The 23,690-nt window shown below is 38.0% G+C and overlaps 1 protein-coding gene across 4 annotated transcripts in view; it reads left to right on the forward strand.

Moving 5' to 3' along the window:
* The window catches only part of CCDC68 (coiled-coil domain containing 68), a 48,957-nt gene extending 26,511 nt beyond the window's left edge, over positions 1–22,446 (forward strand). For 2 of the 4 annotated variants that reach the window (XM_075993843.1, XM_075993844.1), the window contains exons 8-12: positions 1,089–1,171; positions 9,810–9,915; positions 11,259–11,342; positions 18,369–18,445; positions 20,176–22,446. In XM_075993843.1, coding sequence (XP_075849958.1) covers positions 1,089–1,171; positions 9,810–9,915; positions 11,259–11,342; positions 18,369–18,445; positions 20,176–20,233 — 408 coding nt within the window. In that variant the 3' untranslated portion in view covers positions 20,234–22,446. The remainder of the gene's footprint in view (positions 1–1,088; positions 1,172–9,809; positions 9,916–11,258; positions 11,343–18,368; positions 18,446–20,175) is intronic. The other 2 variants (XM_020282082.2, XM_012745479.2) reach the window with 1 other exon arrangement.
* The last annotated feature ends 1,244 nt before the right edge of the window (positions 22,447–23,690 follow it).

Raw genomic sequence — 23,690 nt, forward strand, 5'->3', positions numbered from 1 at the left:
AAATAATTATTGGATCAGATTATTAAACAATGACCCACTATGACATGAGAATCACATGCTGTGTATTATTTTTATTTCTAAGTTTTGGTTAATTTTTTTTAACAGTGTTAAGGGATGGAGAAGTTAAAACCTTGGCCCAAATTTTAAAACCAGATCAGTCCATGTGCAAGATCTTTTTGATATTTTTGCTGCACTGCACTACCTTGTATTAATATAATATGCATTCAAATACTGTAGCAGGAAGTGATTTTAAACAGCACTGTAGATAGTTTCAAAACATCTCTTCCGCTTAGTTCCATCCATGTTGCCAACACCAATTCCTATCTCTTATCAGTCTTTTCTGATTCCCCTCACTTGGCAACCTCAACCAGCAGGCTGTAGTTCCAAATCCCCTTTTTCAGCATATTTCCATCAAATATAAAATGATCATGATCACCCCAGCTTGATTTTTCATGGGCTTGTTTATTTGTTTATTTATTTAATGGAAAGAATTTGGTTTAATAATTAAGGTGTTTTTTTCAGATATTCTTTCTCAGTGCCATAGTTTCTCCTGTATTCTAATTGGGAAGTAATCTTATCCTTTGTGGTTTTGATCCTTCACCAGAAATACATTTACTGCTTTTCTACTTTCTGACGGATGCCGTGTGAGCAGGTAGAGGTGTCACATGTCCTTAGACACTGACAACTCAGTCTGATGTCAGGGAGGCAGGTGTCATGCAGGAGCGCCAATGCCCAGCAAAGGCTGAGCAGAGGGCTGAGCAGGCTGTTTGGGGCAGGAGGGGGAGAGGCAGGTAGGAAAGGTTTTGCTGCCCAGGCCACAGCCCGGCAGTGGGCTGAAGGAGGAGCAAAAGCCCTCCAGGCAGGTGAGGGAGTGAAGACAGCTACTCTGGGTCTATCATTGAGCTACCCTAAAGCACACAAGAAAATGCCTCATCAGGCTCCCTTGGAGGGAGGCTGTAACAGCTCATACAAAATTAACTCTTTAGCTAAAGGCCATATTTCTAGTATTGCAAGAAAAATTCCTTACCAAACACACACATACACACTCTTATGCAAATAAGCAAAATTTGTATCTTGTTTTCTCCTAGGAAAAGAAAACACTACTAGAAAGAAAACAGTCTTTGGAAAACAAGCTGCTGCAATTCAAATCCAGCCCTACATGTACCAAAAGGTTTGCAGATCTACCTCCTAAATAAAAGCAGTTCCTTGTATCTTTTCACTCCGGTACACTGGCCAGCCAACAGGCGGCTTCCCATCCTCCAAGGAAATAGGAGGACTGAAAGTGCAAGGGGAAGATCAGATTCCTAGGATTAACAATCACGTGCCTGTTTTTCCTCACCCACTAAGGAATCAGGGTGGCAGAGTTCACTGGGGGTGCAGGGGAACTTGTGGGAGGGTTAATCCTTCTGTAGAGTGAACGAGCCTGGTTTACTCTTGGTGCTAAAGAGAATGCTGGCGAGGTCTTCATTCCCCGATGCTTCTGTCTTTGTTAATGAGTCTCTTTTATAGCAGCATTAAACTGGCCAGCCCGCAAGTAGAATTCTAAGATAATTTCATGTTGCTCCTCAACTCTGTCAAGAATGAAAGATGTACAATGAAAAACATCATTAGTACTTTGGACTTACAAATACTCATAATTTACAAGCAGTCACAGTCCTTATTATGCTGGGGCGGATTTGTGGCTATCACCATGACTGTAGTGCTACTCAGCTGCTGTTAGAAAAAGTCTTTGGACTATTTCGTAATAACTCATATCATAAAAGAGAAACTTTCTGAGGTTTTTCTTTTTTTCTTTATCCTAAGCCCACCACAATGATTGTGTAGTCTGATGTACTGATATAATAAAACCAAAAATGAATTAATATCTTGAAATAGACTTGACTTGGTTGAAAGTCAAGTCTATTTCAAGATCTTAATTCATCCATCTAGAACTACCATTAACTAGAATATCAGGCACCATTAGGGATAAATTCTTATTGTCATTTATTTATTCACTGATATATGCTCAAACATCCCTCTTTGTTTGTCTTTGATTTTTTCCCCCATTGTTCCCTTTCTTTATTGTTTCTCTCTTTTCGTCTGTCCTCATAAGTTGTGCCTTCTGTCTGGCTCATACTCATGCAATTTTGACTGCGTATGCCAAAGTCCAGAAATGGGCTGATCCTGGCAATTGCACACAGACATTTGGAACATATTGGTATACTGGGATACCAATAAGTTATTAATTTTATTATCTTCTTCCCTGTAACAAGAATAGAGCCCCAGAAGGTAGACTTCTAAGATAGTTTTGTGGCACTGCACATCTCTGTAGAGAATGAAGGAAATACTACAGAAAGCATCCTTAGATCTAGGAATAATTTACAAATACTCATAACTTAATTCTAAGTAAATCTTTGGCTTTTTTTTTCTTAAATAGAGCTTTTCCATGTAGTAGAACTACTGGCTTGTAAAATGTGTCTTCCATTAAGAGTACAGGCAGTCTGAGTTTGATTTTTTATTTAAAAATTTTTTTTATTGATAATAGAGCTTTTGTCAGTCTTTGAGTCAACAGTGTAACTGTTTTAAAAAACAAACTGGTCTAGTCTTTCAGTTCTATTGTATATGAGCAGCTGTTAAAAGGAATTCTTCGAACTCTTAAGGAAGCTTTAGAAATTTTTGAGAAAAATGGATGTTTTGTGTTTTCAGAAAGATGTTTGAACATCTAGGCTTATGTAATTTTTACAGATTGTAGGTATCACAAATTTTTGTGATTACTTGTTTATTACTTATTGCTTTTTTGAACTGTGTGTAGAGGGATTCACTTTGCTAAGTGACAAGAAAATGAAACCAGTATGAATTAGACTCTTTTGCTTGAAGCAATAGAGATTTGGTTAAGCTACCACAAATAAAGGGGATTTCTGTTAGTTTAAGATTGGATAAATATGGCCATAAATAAGAGGCAGAAAGAGATCTCTGAAGATGTCTTGGACTGGTTTTTTCATTCACCTGTGCGGTAATGAGCAGAGGGCCATTTCCCAAATGTCCCCTTGCTCTGCTACATCACAAACAAATACACAGGCCCATTTTAGAGGTATTTTTTGGGGAAACACATTTGGGGTTTGTAAAAATAAGAAGTGTTGTCTCCTCCATATTTAGTAGGAGCTGCGTAGGGATAGCAAACTCAGAGGTGGAAAGAAGTGGAGGTTGCATGTCAAAGCATAGCATTGCTGCTTAAATTGTACATTTATCTGTGGGATTTGGGGGGGCTTCTCTCAAGCCATCCATTTGCTGCCATCATTGAAAATAACAATGGAGAGGAATTTTATAGTAAGACATATCCCTGAGTTTTGTTGAAACTTGAACAGAGCTACACCTATATGCAAGCTGATTCTTTCCCTTGGTCTGGCCTGGGAATGATAGAATCTGACTTCTTCTATTGTCATGGTGTGGTCCTTAGTCATCCCTTCTTCCACTGGGAACTCACAAACAATGATGTTCACACTCATAGAGGTCCATAGAAACATTATATCCTGAATAAAAGGCAATTTGAGTTTCTATAGATGGTAGTAAGATTTTTTTAAGAAAAAAGATAGCATCAGAGAAGCTGTAGAATGTCACCAATCTCACTATCTTCTTTCTCCAGTGGTAATTCTATGTAGGGGTTATTCATATTTCCAATGCCTGGGTAATGTATAATGTGCCTAGAAGTAGTATCTTGGGGCATGCAACATAATTTCAGTTGCTACTTTTGCTTCCTTCTTCTTTTGTCTCAGTACCTATTGGTTTCTTCTGGAATTTTCATTCCTTATAAACATTATATTGCATTAATTCCTGGTAATAAATGTCCTTTATAATGACCAAAAAAGGTTATATTCTAGGATTGTGTACATATGGCCATGTTCATGCTATTCATATCCTTTACAATTTTATATTTATGTACCCTGAGTTCTAATAAAATTTAAGGAACATGATTACTTAAGTTGGAAATAAATCAGAGGGCGAAGCCAAGGAGATACAAGAATATGTATATAATGAGGTTAGTCTACAAAATATGTACCATGAGGGGCTATAGACTTGCTCCCAATAGACCGCTGACTCAACTTCAAATTTTCCAGCAGCCAACCCAAAGAAAATAATTATGGTTAGGTTGGTGACTCTCAATGTCCACATGATAAAACAAACCAAGTCTTTGGCATAAGTTCAGCTCTTTCTAATATATCTGTAAGGCCAGAAGAAAATTGTCCAGGGTATGCCCATAAAGAGAACCCTAAATAATGTCTTCAACTGAAACTTTGTAATAAACACAGAGGCTGTAGCTCAGATCATCCTCTAAAAAAAGGATAGCACGATGCCAAGGAACAATTCAGCCAGAGCCATCATAACAGTGAGGGCCAGCGGGCAATGTGACAAGGTCCAACAATGCTGCTCTCTGATGGAGTAGGTCGACCTATGTAGGAGTGGGGAACTTGCAGCCTTCTGGTTTCGAGATTGTTCTCTTTTAAGCACCAAAGGAGGCAAGAAAAGCTTCATCTTTCTCTGATGCACCTCTTTTAATAAAGGGATTTGGTCTGAAAAATGTGGATTCAATCAAAAAGACACATGTGGCCACAGGTTCCCCACCTCTGAGTGGGTGGGGCCTTCCTTTCTTGAATGCTAAGGAATCAAACAGGAAGAAAAACAAATGGTATTCTCTTCACCCTCCTTTCGTGAAGAATTAAGAGAGCTTCAATTTCCTCCATCGAAAGGGTAGGGCCAGATTCTTTTCTATTTTTCTTGGGGACTTTTCTGCCGGTTTCTACTGACATAACCAGGCTGTCCTTTTCAGCTCCAAGTCTGGGATATTTGAAATAAAAAGAAAACCCAGAGAACTCACCACCATGTTGTTCCTTGGGTCCCAGGTCCCCAGCCAGTCTGCCTCCTTCTCATCACTGTTCAGGGTGTTCTTCTGCTGGTTTCTGTACAACGTCCAGGGCTTTTAGTTGCACTTAGTGGGAAGAACAGGTAAAAAGTATGTCTTCTCCATCTTCTCAGAAGTTAGAAGTGTTTCAATTCTGTTTTAATGTCAACATTTACTTTCTTTTGTATTCAGCTGCATTGTAAAGGAAAACCTTGATCAAAAATTATATTGAGACCTTTGGAGGCAGAGGATGAATCCTAGATTCAGACACTGGTCAGAAGGGTTTTGCTCCTTTTCCTAGACTTGGCCCCTTGTCATGTGTTCTTCCTCTTGTTTTCCTGTGTGCCTCTTTGTCAAGACTGAGTGCTTTAACTCAAAGATAAATAACAAAGCTTAAAGGAAGCTCAAGTGGCAGCTTACTTAGATATATTTTCACACTTAAAGGCCTTAAATGGATGACTAGGTTTCATATTTATCAAATGATCCAAATAGAAGGTTTCTGCAGTGACCTTTAGTCACTGCTTTAGTGTATTAATGAAGATAAGTTAAGCCCCCAAACCCTGTGTTTTCAAGAGTGCTTCTGGAAATATCTTTCTTTCATCTTGAGACTGTTTTCAAATTTGTATTTCTTTACGGTGAACTTCGTGGTAATATCTTCAAGGAACACATGGGGAAATTTTTTGAGCTTAGTATTTTTGGTAGCATAGTATCAATCCCATCCCCCTTTCTAAAAGCCATGTCTTCTCATTGGTTCCAAGATTCTGGGTCATGGCCACAATGAGAACCATTTTCAATATTCACTTTAACAGTTCACAGTATTTTTATATTTCAGGCATATTCAAAGATTGCTTGCTTCTGCAAAGCATCAAGTTCTTTCTTATTATTTCCCAGGGAAGTCCTGAGTCTGACCATTAAGTAGGTCATTGCTGCTCTTTCCTCATTTTTATTTTCTTCTTTTTCCTTCCTCACTGGAGCAATTGTGAATTTTAGCACCAGCTGTGGGCCGGATTTCTGCCTTCTGTGCTGTTTTGATCCTTATGTCTTCAGCTCATTTTTTCTTAGTGCCTGAGGTTTGGGTTTTTTTTTTTTTCTTTCTTTCTGAAGCTCCCCACTTCGCCCATCCTCTGAATGTTCTCGGCATCTCTACCCTCCAGGGGTTCTGAACATCACCCCTAGATTTCTCAGCCATGCCCCTCACACGCTCCCAGTTTCCTTCAACTTCTGAGGACCCCCTGCCCATGAAGATTCTCTGTAGGTGTGAGCCCCTTTCACTCAAATATCTGAATGTTTGCAAACCTCAGAGTCTGGTCTGTCCTTGAAGGGCTCTGAGCTCTCCTTGACTCTGTCCTTAGGGTGCTGAGATCCGCCTGATGGGGGGTCCTGAAATCTCCTCAGGCTCCTGTACCCTTGGTAAGGAAGCCTCTGATCCTGGAGTCCAGGGACAGCTAACATTAATGTTGATACATTATTAATATTAACATTGATGGTGCTGATACAGCCCTTCCCTGAACTTGAATTTTAGAAATGCTGCCAGGGCTGAGAGTCACTGCTACTCTGAATTCGAATTCTATAGGCACAAAACGTTTTCATCCGAATCAGACATCCAGTTTATTTCTTTTCAAATGCTTCCTCCCATGAACTGTGGACTGGAAAAACAATGGACTGATAGTCCTCCTTCAGCCTGAGTTGACAATCTATATTTCTTTCATAACTTTTCACAATTTGATAGTTGCTTGTAGTGTAATCTCCCATGACTCTATGAAACCAGTTGAAATAGGGCTTCTGTTTTAATGACAGCACATCTTCTACCTTTAATCTACTGTGTCTTTGCTAATTTTCAAAATGGCTTGGTTTTGTATGTTGATTGCTTTTTTTATTTCAAAAGTAATACCAGCCCATTATGTAAAAAATTTTAAGGTAAAATAGCAATCTTCAAAATTAAAATGGAATTCTCCTGATTTCCATCACTGAAGGTTAAAAACCATTTAATTGGTTAGCCTATATCCCTTCAAAGTCTTTTCTATGTTTAAACAAATATCGAAAAAGACACACATGCATTTGAAGTATGACATACCTACAGAAATGTGCACAGAACATAAATATACATTTTAATGGCCCGTTTAAAAGTGAATACCTGGGTTTAAACAAAACCTGGGGCAAAATAACAGAACATTGGGAGATTTCCTGAAGTGGACCTGCTTCCTGTGCTGTATGCCATGTTCCTTACCAACCCAACTCAGTTTTTCTCCCCTGAAAGTAACCACTATCTTGACTTTTATTGTAATCATTTCCCTGATTTTCTTTATCTATCTCTAAACACAATAGTTTATTTTTATCCAGTTTTTATTTTTAACTTTTATAAGCGGCACCATGCATCTATCTTCTTTTGCTCTATATTACGTTTTTGAGATTCATTCAAGGTGTTACAGTTATCCATAATCCTAAGGCATGTGTGTGAATATACCATAATTTACTTATGCATTCTACTGTTGATGAACATTGGATTATTTCCAGATTTCAGTGTGCACAGAGCTTCTGTAAACATTTTTGTATTTCTCTCCTAATGCGCACATTGTATGTATACTTCGGAAAAGAATTACAGATCATCTGTTAACTATGGTAGAAAATGCCAGTTTTCTAAAATGACTATACCAATTTAACTTCCAATAGCAGTGTATGAAGTTCCTGTTGCTCTCGATCTTTGGCAAGGCTTAGTATTCTCAGTCTTGCTAGATAAATTTTAGCTATTTTTGTGGTTGTATGGAGAAATGTGTGTGGGGCTTTATTTTGTACCACTTTGAATATTAGTGATATCTGGTATCTTCATATGCTCATTGGCTATTTGAATAGTCTTTTTTGGTGAAGTCCCTATCCAAGTTACTACTGGGATGTCTGTCCTATTGATTTGTAGGCATTCATTATATATTCTGGATTCTGGATACAGTGTCTTTATTAGTCATTCGTGTTGCCAATATTCTGAGGCAATCCTATTCACTCTCACTTGATAACTAAAAGTTTTTGGTTTTAATCTAGTCAAATTTATTAATCTTTCTCTTTATAGGTAATACTGTTTGGGGTACTATTTTAAATGTCTGTCTCTACTCCAAATTCATGAAAATGCTCTCTATATAATCTTATGAAAGCTTTTTAATGTTTATTTCATAGTTTTATTCATAGTCTACATAGAATTTATCTTTATTGTGAGGCGAGGCTGGGATCAATTTTCTTTCCATTTTTCTTTTTTTTATATGAATATCCAGTTGTCTCAGCATTTGTTGAAAAGACCATTCTTTCTGCAAGATTTTATAGAACCACCTTCATTATAATTCAAGTCTATTGATCTATCTATGGGATGTATATGTGTATGTAAAATAAAAGTGACATGGATATGCCATATATTTTTTCAGTTTTCTATTTATGAACATCTAGATTTTTTTCCATTCTTTTAAGCTACAAACAATAGTGAACTTTTACATATATTTTATGACATATATGTTGTATAATTATACTTTCATAGGACAAATTGTTTAATTCCACAGGTTAGTTAAATAGCAATGGCCATCATTATATATTATTTGTACTTGTGCAAGGATTTCTATAGTTTTATAGAAATTAGTGTTCTACAGTAAACCAAACTTCTTCATAGCTATCTTATGCAAAGCCAAAAGAGGGAAAAAAGCTAAAAGAATGCCTATTGCGAGTTGCCTGCCAATTACTTATTTTCTGAGAAACTATATTGTAGGCAGTACTAAAAGTTATTATTGATATACTCTTAGTGATTTAGTGCTATATGACTCAAAGCATGGTCCATGGACCAGCAACATCATGGAAACATCTGGAACATGCTGTAAATGCAGTCTCAAGCCCTATACTAGCCCAGTGAATGAAAATCCGCATTTAACAAGATCTCCTGATGTATATTAAATGTGAGAAGCAATATTTTAGGATATGTTGTAAGACAAAATGGAAGCTAATAACTCATTTTTTTCTAATGAGCATATGTTCTGGTGTATTATATGAATTTCCATGATCTTTGTAATATATGTAGAGGCTATAAAAAGACAGAATTGGGATTGCATTGGACAAGAGCAAAGGTTGCATGACTTCTTCAAGGTCACAATGCTTCCAAGCTTGGTGGTTCTGCCATAATGTACATTGCTTCATAACTCTAATAATATTGCCAAGAACAGAAATAGCCAACAGCTGTATAATTAATTCCCATTACCCAAATGGAGCTGTAAGTATGAATAATCTAAATTCAAATTTGACCCATTTTTTTTTTCACAGTGGTTGATATGGACTCAAAAAATGTTAGCTAAAATTTAATTTCTTTCTATGATTTTTTTTTCTTTCCCTACTTATAGGAAGTAAAATTACCAAAAAGTAGGAAGCCCCCACTTCCCCCTAAAAAAGTCAAACACAATCCACAACATGTGCTAAACCGGAATCAATGGAAATTGGTTTCTGATGTGTATGTGAAAATCTCCATTCCTGCCCTCATGTTCTGACCCTGCTATTCCCATGTAATTATCTGTGAATTTTAATGGCTGCCAGGTCTGGGGGTGCTCATAGGCAAGATGACTTAGTCATGTAAGCACTTCATCCCACTCAATACAGCTTGACTCTGCTACCTGCTAGAGGGAGTCACAGATGGCCAGAGAAGAGCTTTTGACAGGAATTGATATTCTCATTCAAGTTCATGTCTGAGCAAGTCAGAGGCTGCTTCATAGCTATATATCTTCAGAATGTCTCTTGCAGAATATGGGGCCCCCTGGGGTCTTACCTGCACGATGCCCAGTAGCAGTGAAGAGTGTGAGGAAGGCCTGGCACAAGCAGTAAGAAAGAGCTGTTAGAATGTGCGAGCAAATCTTTTATTTTTTTTCCCCTTTCTCTCTCTTTGTTTTTGTTATTTATTTATTTATTGTATTCCCAGTTGCCGGGATCTTCAAATGGAGATTTCCACTCTCCAGGAGCAAATCTCTCATCTGCAGTTTGTGATTCACTCCCAACATCAGAACCTGCGCAGTGTCATCCAGGAGGTCAGATTAATCAAGCGTATTTCTCTGGTAGATGGTATGTTTACAGCGTGAAGCTGTAATGAGATTTTTTTCTCCCCACTGGCATATCCTTTTTGTGTCTCATGCGACATGGCTCTGTTTTCCATGCCCGCTCTTGTCTGTAACGCCAACACCCATAATGTTCTCAATGAAGATGGTCTGGGAAATTGTGTTTAACGAGTTTTTTAAAGGATGTTTTGGTGATTTTCGAAAGAAAGTGTTCAGAGCTGGATTATGTTCACTGTTTTTTAGATTTCGTAGATCAGGGGATTCAACTTTTCCTTGAGTAAGAAATGGTCTATTTTCATAGCCTTATAGACAATTTATTTAGGAGATGTTTTAGGGTAGGGTATAGCCTGGGTCTTCTCTGGGAATATCCTGGCAAGTGAAAGGAGAAGAGGTGATTGTGGGAGCAGTCAGGTAGATGGTGGACTGTATGAGTATTTAAGGTCTACTGTACCCCTATAATACGCTAAAAACAAACAAACAATTACAAACAAAGAAGATCTACTTCAGTACACATATTGATCTGATACCGGGTCTACTTTAAATTTAAAATCAGACTTGTATTCAATTATGTTACTGCCTACTATTTGTTTCCAAAAGGAGTTCTTCCAGATATCCCTAATGCCTTCCTGACGTGGACGTAGCATTTGTGCTTACTTGGCTATGACCTCACCAGAGAGCCAGAGAACTGAGTAGTAGAATCTGAAATCCAAGAGGAACCTTGGGGCATCCCATACTCCCATTTTACAGATGGGAAACCTAAGTCCCTGGGTGACTCAGTGACAGAGCTGGGGGTGGCAGAGTTGGTCTTAGAATCCATGTGTCCCCTCTCTTCCTGCTCCATTTTGCATTCATCACCCCACCTACAAAGTCCACATTACCTCTTGGCAAAGCAGGCTCACCTGGGTTGCTCGCTGCTGGTTGACAGGACCTCTGCCTCAAGGAGTCTCTGCACACCAGGTGGTGGCCTTGCCTCGTGTCCCCAGCAGCTGCATCAGCAGGATCAGAGAACGTTAAGGTTCTGAGCCACGGACGACGGCCAGTGCTGTTTTGCACAGGATGTGCGTCTGCCGAATGTGATTTAAACAGGTCATCCAAAGATTAGAGTGTCCGACAGCGCCATCCGAGGGCTTTCATCCCCAGGCGCCAATTTGGTCTGCTATTTTCTGTAGCCTGCCGAGCCCGCTGATGCTTTGGGATTTCATTGTTTTAATTTGAAGATCATCATTTGACCTCAGAAATCTGTACAATTTCTGACTTAAGTAACTGTTCCCTGTGGTCTGACAAGGTTTTATGCACTTATGTTTTCTAATTCTTAGATAGAGGGATTAAAAAGTAATTTGAAAGAACAAGATAAAAGGATTGAAAATCTGAAAGAAAAAGTGAACGTACTGGAAGCCCAGGTAAGGAGGAAATCTGCTTTACATTTTGATGTGAGTGTATGTGTTTATCTCTGTTTGCCAGGGTATCAGTGAGCCCGTGTACTGTATACGAACATGTGTGTGTGTGCTTGTATGCAATGGTGTGCCTGTGGGACACAGCAAGTATGTCTGTATGTGCATAGGCGTGTGCGTCTGCGTGTGATTGTGTGTGACTGTGTCTATCCATGCCTAAGTATACGTGCATGTGTCTCTGTGTATGTCCAAGTGTCTTTGTGAGTGTGTGTATGTGCATCTTCCACATATGAGAAATTATAGCTCTGGAGGGAAGCATTAATACTTACTAATTGTTAAATTAGTAATTTAAATTAATAATTGTTAAATTATTATTAAGTATTTTATTAAATTATTAATAGTATTAACATTAAATATTAAGTAAATATTATTAAATCATTGTTAAAGGTTCATCACATTTTCTAGAACATTTGTATTGGAGAGATGGTTGATAAGCTCTCTCGACATGGATTTGAATTAGAAGCTTGGTCAAGGCCGCTCTTGCATAAATTCCACTCTAGCCAGATGGCCAGGCTTCCTGTGTCCTGCCTTTGCTCCCACGAATGCTTCTTTTTTGACCTGGGGTGTCCTCCTTTCTCCTCTTTCTTCATCCATATCCATCCGTCCAAGCTTTGATTCTGGGCTTGCCCACTTCCAGAAGCCTGTTGTAATTGTCTTGCTTTTCAGTGTTTTAAAACTTAGCATAATGCATTCTAATTTACTGGGATAAGACATGCTTTTCTTCCACCGACTCGTTCTCCCCTTGCCTCTTGGTACTCCCCTTGCCGGCTTTCTGGGGAGTACCAGTGGCCCTGCCTCGCAGGAAGCGCCCACTTGGGTAGTGTGTTTCTAAGGACCCATGGACTCCTTCCTGTCAGTGCTGCTTCTTGCTGTGTCTCCTCCCTGTTGCTACCTGGACCCGGTCGCCTTTTCTGCTGTATCTCCCAGTGTTTTGATTTCCTGCCTCTTGTCCTCCTGCCAACGTTAATGTTTTCCTGGCCCGTGGAATAGGAGATGCTCTGACTTCAGCTGGAAACCTTCATCATCTCTTGGCACTTTTCTCCTCCCCACGGTAGACCAGATGGGAGCTGCATCACTGTCCCCCCCCAGCCACGGCCACACTGTTCTTTCCACCACCAGATTCTATCTGCTTTCCCCAAACAGAAGATTAAAAAATAATAATAATAATAACATAAAGAGGTTGTGAATATTTTTACATCTTAATTTTTGGACCTTGTTTTCCATTTCTGCCTTCCCAGAGGACCGCTGTTCCCTTTTGATTCTGGAGGGCAGAGCACACGGACCCTCACGCTCTCCTTGGGCGCTCAGCCTGCCTGGGTCATGTGGGACTGTTGCATTGCTCACAGCTCCGTGCAGCTGCGAACGCAGTGATTGTGGAATAATTGGCTCAAAACTGGTGTTCACGCAAGTGTCCAGTAATGGCTGGCTAATTTATATCAGGGGACCTCTAATCATGTGATTCGTGTCACATTGGAGCCTCTTCCTCTTAAGGAATGTTCTCTAAAGGCATTTCTTCACAACCTTTCTGCCATAGTGGCTTTTTGGCAAATGTTACCGGATAAAATATTTTTATTACATTACTATGTATATTAATACATGATACATATACTTCTTATTTTCTTTTTTACATAACTAACATACAGTCTTTCACTTTGTATAAGTTAATAAGCAAATAGAATAAGAAAGTCACTCATAAAAGTATCAACCATGGTTACCAATAGCATCCTGGTACATACCTGTGGGTACATATTAAAGATATACAATATGTACAGCATCACACTATGCTTATTGTATTATAATTTTTTAAACTTTCATTCACTTCATTCATTTGTTCACATCATTAATTAATATAATTAATTCTATAAGTACTTATTGAGTGGCTACTGTGAGATAGGCAGTAACTTCAGGAAAACAATATTGAACAAAATATACACGAGTGAGCCCTGCACTCCGGAACTTACTGGCCAGTGAGTGAATTTAAAATGCCCATTTATTCTAGATGAACTTTGTTGAATCTGTTCCGATGGAGTATCTATTTGGCTCCAATACCTTACTGCTTTAATTATTGTACATCTTTAATACATTGTAATTGGAGAGGTTGTTTTAGAGTCGGCGTCCTTCTCAGATCTTTCACTTCATTGTGGTTCTGGGCTCTGGTCATACCTAATCAAGTGCCACCTGTCATCACAGAGTCAAAGTATCAATGGCGCTACTGCGGCTAATTCAGTTTTATGTTCTTTAGTTGTGTCTGTTGAGTGATATCATCCCCAAAGCAGATTTTTTTCTTGACATAGTCTCACTCTGTTTTCCAGGCTAGAGTGCTGTGGCGTCAGCATAGCTCACAGCAACCTCAAACTCCTGGGCTCAAGCAATCCTCCTGCCTCAGCCTCCCAAGTAGCTGGGACTACGGGCACGCACCACCATGCCCGGCTAATTTTTTCTACATATTTTTAGTTGTCTGGCTAATTTCTTTCTATTTTTAGTAGAGACGGGGTCTCACTCTTGCTCAGGCTGGTTTGGAACTCCTGACCTGGAGCAATCTAATCTGCCCGCCTTGGCCTCCCAGAGTGCTAGGATTACAGGTGTGAGCCACCATGCCCAGCCTACCCAAAGCAGATTTTATGTTCTAAATAAACTGGCAACTTAACTCAGATACTGTACATTATCCAGTTGGCCTTTTGGTCCAATAGTTAGACAAGGAAAATGTATTTGTTCCTATTTTGACTCTGGTTAGAGTTCAAAATTCAGCAAATAATCACTGACTAGCCACTAAGTGTGGTGTGACCTGGAAACAGAGTTTTGTTCCCTTGTGGAAAACTCTTGGTTTGCTGCAGACTCTCCACAGTGATGTGACAGCCCGCTCAGTGTTGTCTTAGACTCTCTGTATGTAGCTCAACTCAAACCACTGTTTTCTAAAACTTTCTTTTATAAAGTTTATATAAGGGCTTTAAATAATAACAGTATCTGATGAGTATCTTTATGTTCTCAAAATTTATTAATATTTTCTTAAGTAAATAAAGCTTTTCCTTCACAGCAGTGGATGTTTCTATGCCCACTTGAGTTTTAAAAAGTCCAAGCCACATTCATTTATTTATTCAGAAAATATTTTTGTGTATCTACAATGTACCAGGAAATGTTCTAAGTGCTGGGTGGGTGGTCATGAACAAGACAGATCATGACTGACCTCCTCATCTTACTTGCACTTTAATTGAGGATATAGAAAATGAACAAGTAAATATATAACTTCATTAGTACTCTGAGAAAGAAGGGAACAATGTAAGGAGTTATAGAATACTGGGGGTCCAGCAGGGTATCTGTGACCATCTGATTTTAACCCAGTATCTAAATATAGAGAGTGGATCGGGCACAGTGGCTTATGCCTGTAATCCCAGCACTTTGGGAGGCTGAGATGGGTGGATTGCCTGAGGCCAAGAGTTCAAGACCAGACTGGGCAACTTCGTGAGACTCCCAAATTAGCCAGAGTTTAAGGTTACAGTGAGCTACCATTGTGCCACTGCACTCCAGCTTGGGTGATGGGTGACAGAGCAACACTGTGTCTTTAAAAAAAATAAAAAATAGGCCGGGCGCTGTGGCTCACGCCTGTAATCCTAGCTCTTGGGAGGCCGAGGCGGGCGGATTGCTCGAGGTCAGGAGTTCAAAACCAGCCTGAGCGAGACCCCGTCTCTACTATAAACAGAAAGAAATTAATTGGCCAACTGATATATATATATAAAAAAATTAGCTGGGCATGGTGGCGCATGCCTGTAGTCCCAGCTACCCGGGAGGCTGAGGCAGAAGGATCACTCGAGCCCAGGAGTTTGAGGTTGCTGTGAGCTAGGCTGACGCCACGGCACTCACTCTAGCCTGGGCAACAAAGTGAGACTCTGTCTCAAAAAAAAAAAATAAAATAAAATAAAAAAATAAAAAAATAAAAAATAAACAAATACAGTGAGTGTTTGAGCCATAGTGATTCAATTGCTAGGCTATCCCTAGTGAGTATGATAAAGCTCTTAAACTAGGATGATATACAGAGGTGTACGATCTTGTACTGCAAATATAAGGTTAATATCTATTTTGAAATTCACAAAATAACAGGATAGACTGATTCAGTTTATAAAAAATGGTCACAAGCGTTTGAACAACCCTTTGAAACACATCAACTTTCTAAACCATACAGACAGAATCACTTTCTCATTCATACTGAAAATGTGTGTCTCTGTTTAGCCATGCTACCTGCTTCATTTTGATTAATCCTCAAAGCTACTCCAGGAGAAATTTATTATTTACTACATTCTGCAAGTGTTAAAACTGACATTCAGAGAAGTTGAGAGTTTGTTCACTTGGCTAGCAGAACCTGAGTTTGAGTCTGCTTGACTTTGAAGCATTTGCTTCCCTCTAATATCTACTTATCTGAATGATCAAGTAAGTATGCATGTGTGTAGGTATATATATGTGTAAACGTGTGTGTGAAATATATATGTATATTTGTATATTATATATATTTAAAATTGCATAATTATAACATTAAATTTGCATGACCATTTATATTTATTTTAGTCACTGTCACAGTAACTATATTAAATATTTTCTATTTTACTTTTAGATTTGAAGTAATGGAAACAAATACTTTTTTCTGTGATATTCTTTCTATTCTATCAGTTCCCTACCCAAGCCCCACCATGGAGGATAAAATTTACTCATGTAACTCCATGTGTTTTTTAAACCTTTAATTTTTTAAAATCTCTTTTAAATACCACCAAACAGTTTCTGCTTAACTCCACCAAAATTGTTTACTTTCTTTCTACTTTTGCATATATTTTATCATCTTAATTTACAGTGCTGGTATTCATCTTATATTCCATGCATCTCTAGCTTCCTCAGTAATGACCTGCTCGTATGGAAATGCATCGTCAGAAATTACTCCACTTTCTAAACTTTGAAGATTATCCTACTTTATGTAATCAACATCATCCTTAAAGTCTAATTCTTAGAGTGTGTTGCTCAAAGATTAAGTATGTAAAAAATTATGTATTGGGAAAACTGTGTCAATAAACTGTCCTCTGACAGAGAGTCAGAATAATGGCAGATCTATTCTGGCCAGTGATTTGTAGTTTCGGAGACTAATGATGTAATGAAACTCATGCATACGCTGTCCTAGTTAAAGGAAAAACCAGAAAAGCCTATGAATCGATAATAAATGCCTAAATCTGGTAGATGGAACAAATCAGCATGGAAGTTCAAATAAAAATAGTCTGACCTAATAACTCTTGTGCTTTTGTATTGTTTGGTACTCAACAACTTGAGAAACTAGGAGTTTATTCTGGAAAAAAATCCAAATAGCTTCTATGTATTTGTCCAATTACAGAATATTTTTATTCCAGTGGTGGTTGTCACCAAGAGCGTGTGTTTCAAATTGCTTCATAACTTGTAAAGTACTGTCTGGAGGGGACTTTTTCTTGACCACATACTTGGCCTATGATATGTGCCTGCACGTGTTTGGAGATTTATCTTCATTATATGAGCAAATCTTTATCATCAATTTATCACTTCTGAAGCACATTTCCTGCGTGAAACTGAAGTGCTTAACTCTTGATATATTACAGCAAAATGATTAATGTGCCTGATGGTGCTGGCTTCATCCTTTAGTTATTATTCAGTGTAAACGCTGGGAGCTACGAAAGGGGTATAGAATCAGTGGCTGACTCCACACCACAGGTGGAATCTTAGAAAAATACCTTTTAAACTTTAATTACATGACACTCTAAGTCCTTAGTGTCCTGAAGGGAATGGAGCTGGAGTGTTGCTGTTTGTCGCCTGTCATCGTTCCACATAGCTTTCTTTTGGACCCAGACTCTTTTATCTGGGCATATCCTGTGTAGACCCTCTGGCCTGGGCTTAAAGACCTCTGGCCTCTTAGTGCAGCCGACTGGCAACTCGGCCTTGGCCATGATCTTTTCGTGTATTACAACTCACTTTCCAGACCTGGGAAGTGCAATTACTTGCTTGGCTGTGCTGGAGAGAAAGCACCGAGCTCTGCTGTGGATAGGATGGTGGGCAGTTGAAATCTTTGGACATTAATTTTTACATATAAAAATGGAACTTGGACTAGAAAATCATAACCAACTGCCTTTAAGTCTTAAACTCTATACCAGGCACTGAGCTGAGCACTTTACATATTTTTATCTCATTTCAAAGCTGTGAAGAGGGGACCATTAGTGTACCTATCATACAAATGAGGAAATTAGGCACAGAGAGGCTAAGTAACCTAAATGAGGTCACATGGCTAGTAAAGGGCTGTGCTAGAATTTGTACCTGAGAGCTGATACTCTAACCGTTTTCTTAACTGTTATATTATCTCCGAGAATTAGGAGAGTGCTCCCAGATTTAAAATAGTATGATCATATGGTATTTGGTTCTTCCAACAATATAGACAAGATAGGCAGGACATGTATCATTTACCACTAGTATAGAGATAAAGAAACAAAGCTTCAATGAGAAAATTGAGGCTAAAGAGGCCATGAACTGTATATTAAGGAATGGGGGGGGGCTGTTTTTATGGGGTTTATAATCAAGAGAATGCAAAAGAAAGACAAACATGTGATCAATATTGTGGGAATCTTTAACAAGGTTCTTTAATAAAGTTTTTTTTCATAAAGTTCTTTTCATCTGTCTATATTTAAAAAACTGTAAAATCACACACAGACACTTCAGCTGTTGAATTTCAGATGCTAAATCTGAATCCTGTATTTTAATCCCTTGATAAATTATGCATTTTTCAGGGTGTATTTGTATCTTCAAAGATAATATCTGGTGACTTTCAACTGGCTATTTTCTGTGTTCTAACAGAATAACCACGACAACAAACTTCCTGCCAAGGAGTGAGGCAGGTGGTGGGTTGAACAGAAGAATCGAAGATGTGACTAATAGAGGTGCTGTCTATCTGATCTCTGCACTTTTTCTTTTTTTCAATTTTAGAATAAAGAACTAAAAACCAAGGTGGCACTTTGTTCTGAAACTCCTAGGACAAAAGTATCTAAGGCTGTCTCTACAAGGTAAAGTCTTTCTCTTCCCCCACCCCATCTTCACAACCTCTGTGGAACATGTTTCACATTCAACCCACTTGAGAAAGTTTCCAATCTGTTAGTACTTATGTAATCACTTGTTTACTGTCTGTCTCCCTGTTCCTGTTCAGGATTGTATTAATCTTGTTCATCATTGAATCCTCAAAGACTAGCATATTATTACTAAATAAATGAACAGACAGATCTAGAATCTTTTCCTCTTCTTTGTTCTGAAACAAGCCTTATCTCAACTTAAACACTTTCTCCAGACATTATAGATCATCTCCCCTATTATTCTTCTTCCTCTGTTGTTTGTATTTTTTATGCTACTGATGGACATTTTAATCCCAAATTGTTGGTATTTATTGTGATTGCCATGTCTTTATCTCTCAAACTTAATACATTATAAATATCACCAGGGAAAGAATAGTTCTTTGTATTTCTTTTTATTTCTTGCATTGCTAAGGACAAGAATCTTGAACAACTACCTAATAATGAATGATTTCAAGCCATGATAATGACCCACTAAAGCAATCAAAATGATGGTTGACACTAAGTCATTTTTTTTAAATGCTTAATTTTTTTTTATTGTTGACAGAATCTGAATCTCAATCTAGGCTCAAATCTCATTTCCATTAGCTCTATGAAATTATCACCTAAAAGAAAACATAGTCTGTAATTACATGTATCATTTAAAAAGTGATTTGAAACTTCCTGTTCTGGCAGCTTTTGAATTTCCAGTCTCTCCCTCTAGAGAGAATACCACTTTCTGAGACTCTGCCACAGTGCCTGGGGTGGAAAATCAGACCCACTACGATTAGCATCAGTCTAGGAATTCAGGCAGATTCATCTCTTTCTTTAAAACTCCCTGAAACAGAGTTTCACTTTGCTAATGATGTATGTAATTAGAGACTAGAGATGAAACCATTACAAATCAAGTCCCCTAAAATCTTTGGGCCTCCAGATGCTAAGTTACCAACTTTTTGGCCACTAGCCCTGCAACTTTAACAAAAAAAGAAATGAAGTCTCAGAGGTATTTAAGGAATTGAAATGCCCACATTTCAGAAACAGGGAGAGAAGTAGACTCACTTCAGTGGGGGAAGAGGTGAAGAGTTTGGAATAAGAGGGCAAGCGTGAGTTTCCAAGGCAAGGAAGGATGGGCATTTTTTACTCCCTTTCATCTATTCATAGATATTGTTCCCTTTGGGGTGGAAAGCATCCTGGCCAGCCAGCTGCTTTGACTATGGCCCCATTTCCTCCATATACACACATATATATTTACACATATGCACGCACACATGTGTGTAGTTTTAAATACTAGAATCACACAGTGAGAAAAGTTTAGGCTACAAGAAAAACAGAGAACCAAAACAGCTGGATGCAAAGTCGATCTGTGTTTTCTCATCTTCACCTGACTCTGGTGCATGTCTTCGCCTAGAGGAATGGCAGACCCAGGCTCTGCCTCTCTGTGACCTCCTTCACTCTTTCTCACTCTTGTTCTATTAGATCTAGCTGAATTTGCCTATGTCAAATGTTTTTGCAATGTGATTCTGCTTTATCTCATGGGGAGCTGGTCAGAATAGATCAATTAACAGCCATCCTTTAGAACAAAGCAGTTAGTTCAGATGTGGTAGTATTGTGGTGGTAGAATATGGTGGTCCAGCCATGATCACTGGAGTTTAACATGCTCCTTTCTGATTATTGTGTTGTCTTTTCTACAGTGAATTGAAGACTGAAGACATCTCTCCATATCTGATGTTGATTAGGCTACGGAAATGAACTGGCTTGCTGAAGATCAGATTGATATAGACTATGTGGGTCATATTTATTCCTTGAAGCACAACCCAGACTTCCTTGTTGAAATAGAACCATGCTGGTAATGGAATAGAATTTATTATATATGAGTAGTTTTGCAAGAAGATGACATTCCAAAAAAACCAAAACAAATATATATTTAAGGGAAGGGCTCTCTCTTCGAAACTTATCAAATAGGTGAAGAAAGCGGGTGCTTTTGAATGATGGAAGATGTATTCTGATATATATATATAATTTTAGAATATTATGGGGGTACAAGTGTTAAGGTTACTTATATTGCCCATGCCCCCCTCACCCCTCGAGAATCTGAGTTTTGCTTTCAGATTTTTGCTAAAGGGACTGTTTTAAGATGGTCGACTCTGACCTTTTGATAATAGTTTTTAAGTGTACAAATGGAAGAGTAGAGTATATTATATGTATGAACAAGCAATATATTTTAAAATTGACCTTTGGATAATAAGAAAGATCTTACAACATAAATTCATCTCCTGATCCATTATTAGTGGGAGGGTTATTCCCTACTGAATTATAGGCACAATGAGGAATGGATTCCTTTTAGTTAATTCCTCTACCCACATTATTCTCCAGTTGAGAACTGTGGTGCCTGCCTGACCTTAGAAAGTTACTGTTTTTCAATTGCTCTGGGATTAAAAATTGGTTGCTCAAGGTAACCCAGACACAGAAACATCCAGGCATGCACATGGTACACTCTGCCTTTGTGACTAATTTTCTTTTTGATATGTATTAATATTACTTAATTAAAATATTTGGGGGAAGAATAAAACATGCTGTTAGCCCATACTTCTATAAAAATCTATATATTACAGGCTAAAAAAAAAATGGCTGCTGTCTTCAGCCAGGAAGAATTTGAATTCATGAACTGGAATGATATGTCTAGTGTTCTTGTGAAAGTGTACTTAAATTTTAAGACACGCCATCATTACAGGTGGAGTTTGTGATTGCTATGAGTAAAACCAAACTCTGACTTGCAGAAATACAAACATACTGATAATCAGGAAAGCAGAACACAATTAAATGAATAATGAGAGACCTTAGTCACCCTAAAGAGGGAATTCCCGTTAGACCTTTGTTCTTCCTCTATGGTGTACAACTTTAAACACTTTCTCAGGAAAGGTGCTTCAAGCCTTTCAATGTAGAATGTGGAAATATCAGTGTTTTCTATAAAATGTTTGAAGGTATGTAAACATGGAATGAAGTAATGTATTTATATAATAATTGCATCCAAGTACTGTAATCCTTGAAATGTGTAACCATATGTGAGTGTTATCGTTCATGGTGTCTTTGGAAACATTTTTATTACTTGCTAAGTTTGAAGGCATAGTTTATTAATATTTGTTAATTATTTATTAACAAATTACTTCATATTTCTTCATTTTGAAAATTTCTACCTCTCTTCTGACCTGTAAATAAATACAGAATTCTTATTATATCCAAGTAGTTACCCTATCCAGGCAGAACTGAAAAGTCCTCCAATTAATATTATAACCATTATAATTCCTTCCCTCTTTCGCTCCCTCCCTACTTCCCTTCCTTTTTTCCTTCCCTTCTTTCTCTTATTTTTTGGTGGAAAATATTAAGGATACAATAAAGATTTAAATAATCACATTTAATTGATTTGTTATTAAAGTATATACTTACAATGGGGTTCACAGCATGCTACTCCAAAATATGGCACCTTGGCATTTGAGAAAACAGCAGAAGCAGGAAGGTCACTCTTACCTTCCCCTCCTGTCCCCTGAGCAGGTCTTCAAACCTAGCAAGGATTTTTTTGACACTTCCCTGTAAGATCCTCATTTGAGATGGGCCCTCCTGATACCCAAAGGAGAGGAATATCCTTATCTCTAGAGACACAGAGAAGAATCTGAACAAACATACCTTGCTAATTCCCTCCCAGTTCATTATTAGATCGTATTCACTTTGTTAAATCACACTTACTCACAACTGTCCCTATCTTCATCAAATCTAGCATAAAACATGCACAGCTTTATCCATTTCTTCAGGTCTTCATTTCCTTATGAAGTCTCCTCGGTTATATAAAACTTATATTAAATAAATTTGTATGCATTTCTCTTGTTGATCTGTCTTTTGTTATAGAGGTCTCAGCCATGAATCCCTAAGATGGGAAGGGAAGATATTTCTAAGATATGCCTAGAAGAAGAAAAGTCATTTCTTTTCCTTTACACTTAGAAGGGTTTCAAGTTGTGGCAGAATTATGAAAAATTTGGATTTATCCTAGATGTGTAAGGTTGGTTTATCATTAGAAAATCAGTGTAATTCACCATAATAAAGGAGAAGAATTATATGATCATTTTAATAAATGAAGAAAAGTGTTTGACAAAATTCAGCAACTATTCATAATAAAAACTCTAAGCAAACTGGGAATCATGGGAAACTTCATCATTCTGACAAACAGCATTTATGAAAAGCCTTCAGTTAATATAATTAATGGTGAAAGTCTAATACTTTCCCCACTAATATTGGTAAAAAGCAAAGATGCCTCTTTTCCCCATTTGTCTTAAACATTGTACTGCAGGTACTACCATTGGACTATGGCAAGAAAAAGAAATGAAAGAAAGCAAGCAAGAAAGAGAGAGAGAAAGAAAGAACAAGAAAGAAAGAGAAAGAAAGAAAGAAAGAAAGAAAGAGAAGGAGAGATGGAGGGAAAAAGAAAGGAAGAAAGAGAGGAAGAGAGAGAGAAAGAAAGAAAGAGAGAGAGAGAGAGAAAGAAAGAAAGAAAGAAAGAAAGAAAGAAAGAAAGAAAGAAAGAAAGAAAGAAAGAGAGAAAGAAAAGAAAGAAAGAAAGAAAGAAAGAAAGAAAGAAAGAAAGAAAGAAAGAAAGAAAGAAAAGAAAGAAAGAAAGAGGGAGGTAGGGAGGGAAAAAGAAAGGGAGAAAGGAAGAAAGGAAGAGAGAGAAAGAAAGAAAGAAAGAAAGACATATAAATTGAAAAAGTAAAACTGTCACTTCCATTGGAATATAACTCAACAATAAAAGGGACCAAACCACAAACAAATAAATATATACAACAAAGGACAAATCCCAAATCATGTTAAGTGAAAGAAGCCAGAAGAAAAAAGAAGACACAGTATATAATCAGTTTTTCTGGTAAGATTCATTCATTTCTTCTCTCAACAAATACGCACTGAGTGCCCGCTATTTGCCATTCTAGAAGCCAGTGCTACAGCAGTGGGCAGTGGGGGTACGGTGGAGGGTGGGCAATGAAGAAAAAGAAGGATCTTTATCTTCATGGAAACGCATTCTAGTGACCAGAAACAGATAATAAAGTTGGAGATGTCCGCTGGACTGTGAAGAAACCTAAAGCACAACATTGGGATGGGGGGTTTCTAGGGATGACAAGGTGTGGTTGCAATTTCAAACGGGGTGACAGTTTAAGAAATGTTA

This window comes from Microcebus murinus, chromosome 17 (assembly GCF_040939455.1).
Source record: "Microcebus murinus isolate Inina chromosome 17, M.murinus_Inina_mat1.0, whole genome shotgun sequence".
Taxonomy (NCBI): Eukaryota; Metazoa; Chordata; class Mammalia; order Primates; family Cheirogaleidae; genus Microcebus; species Microcebus murinus.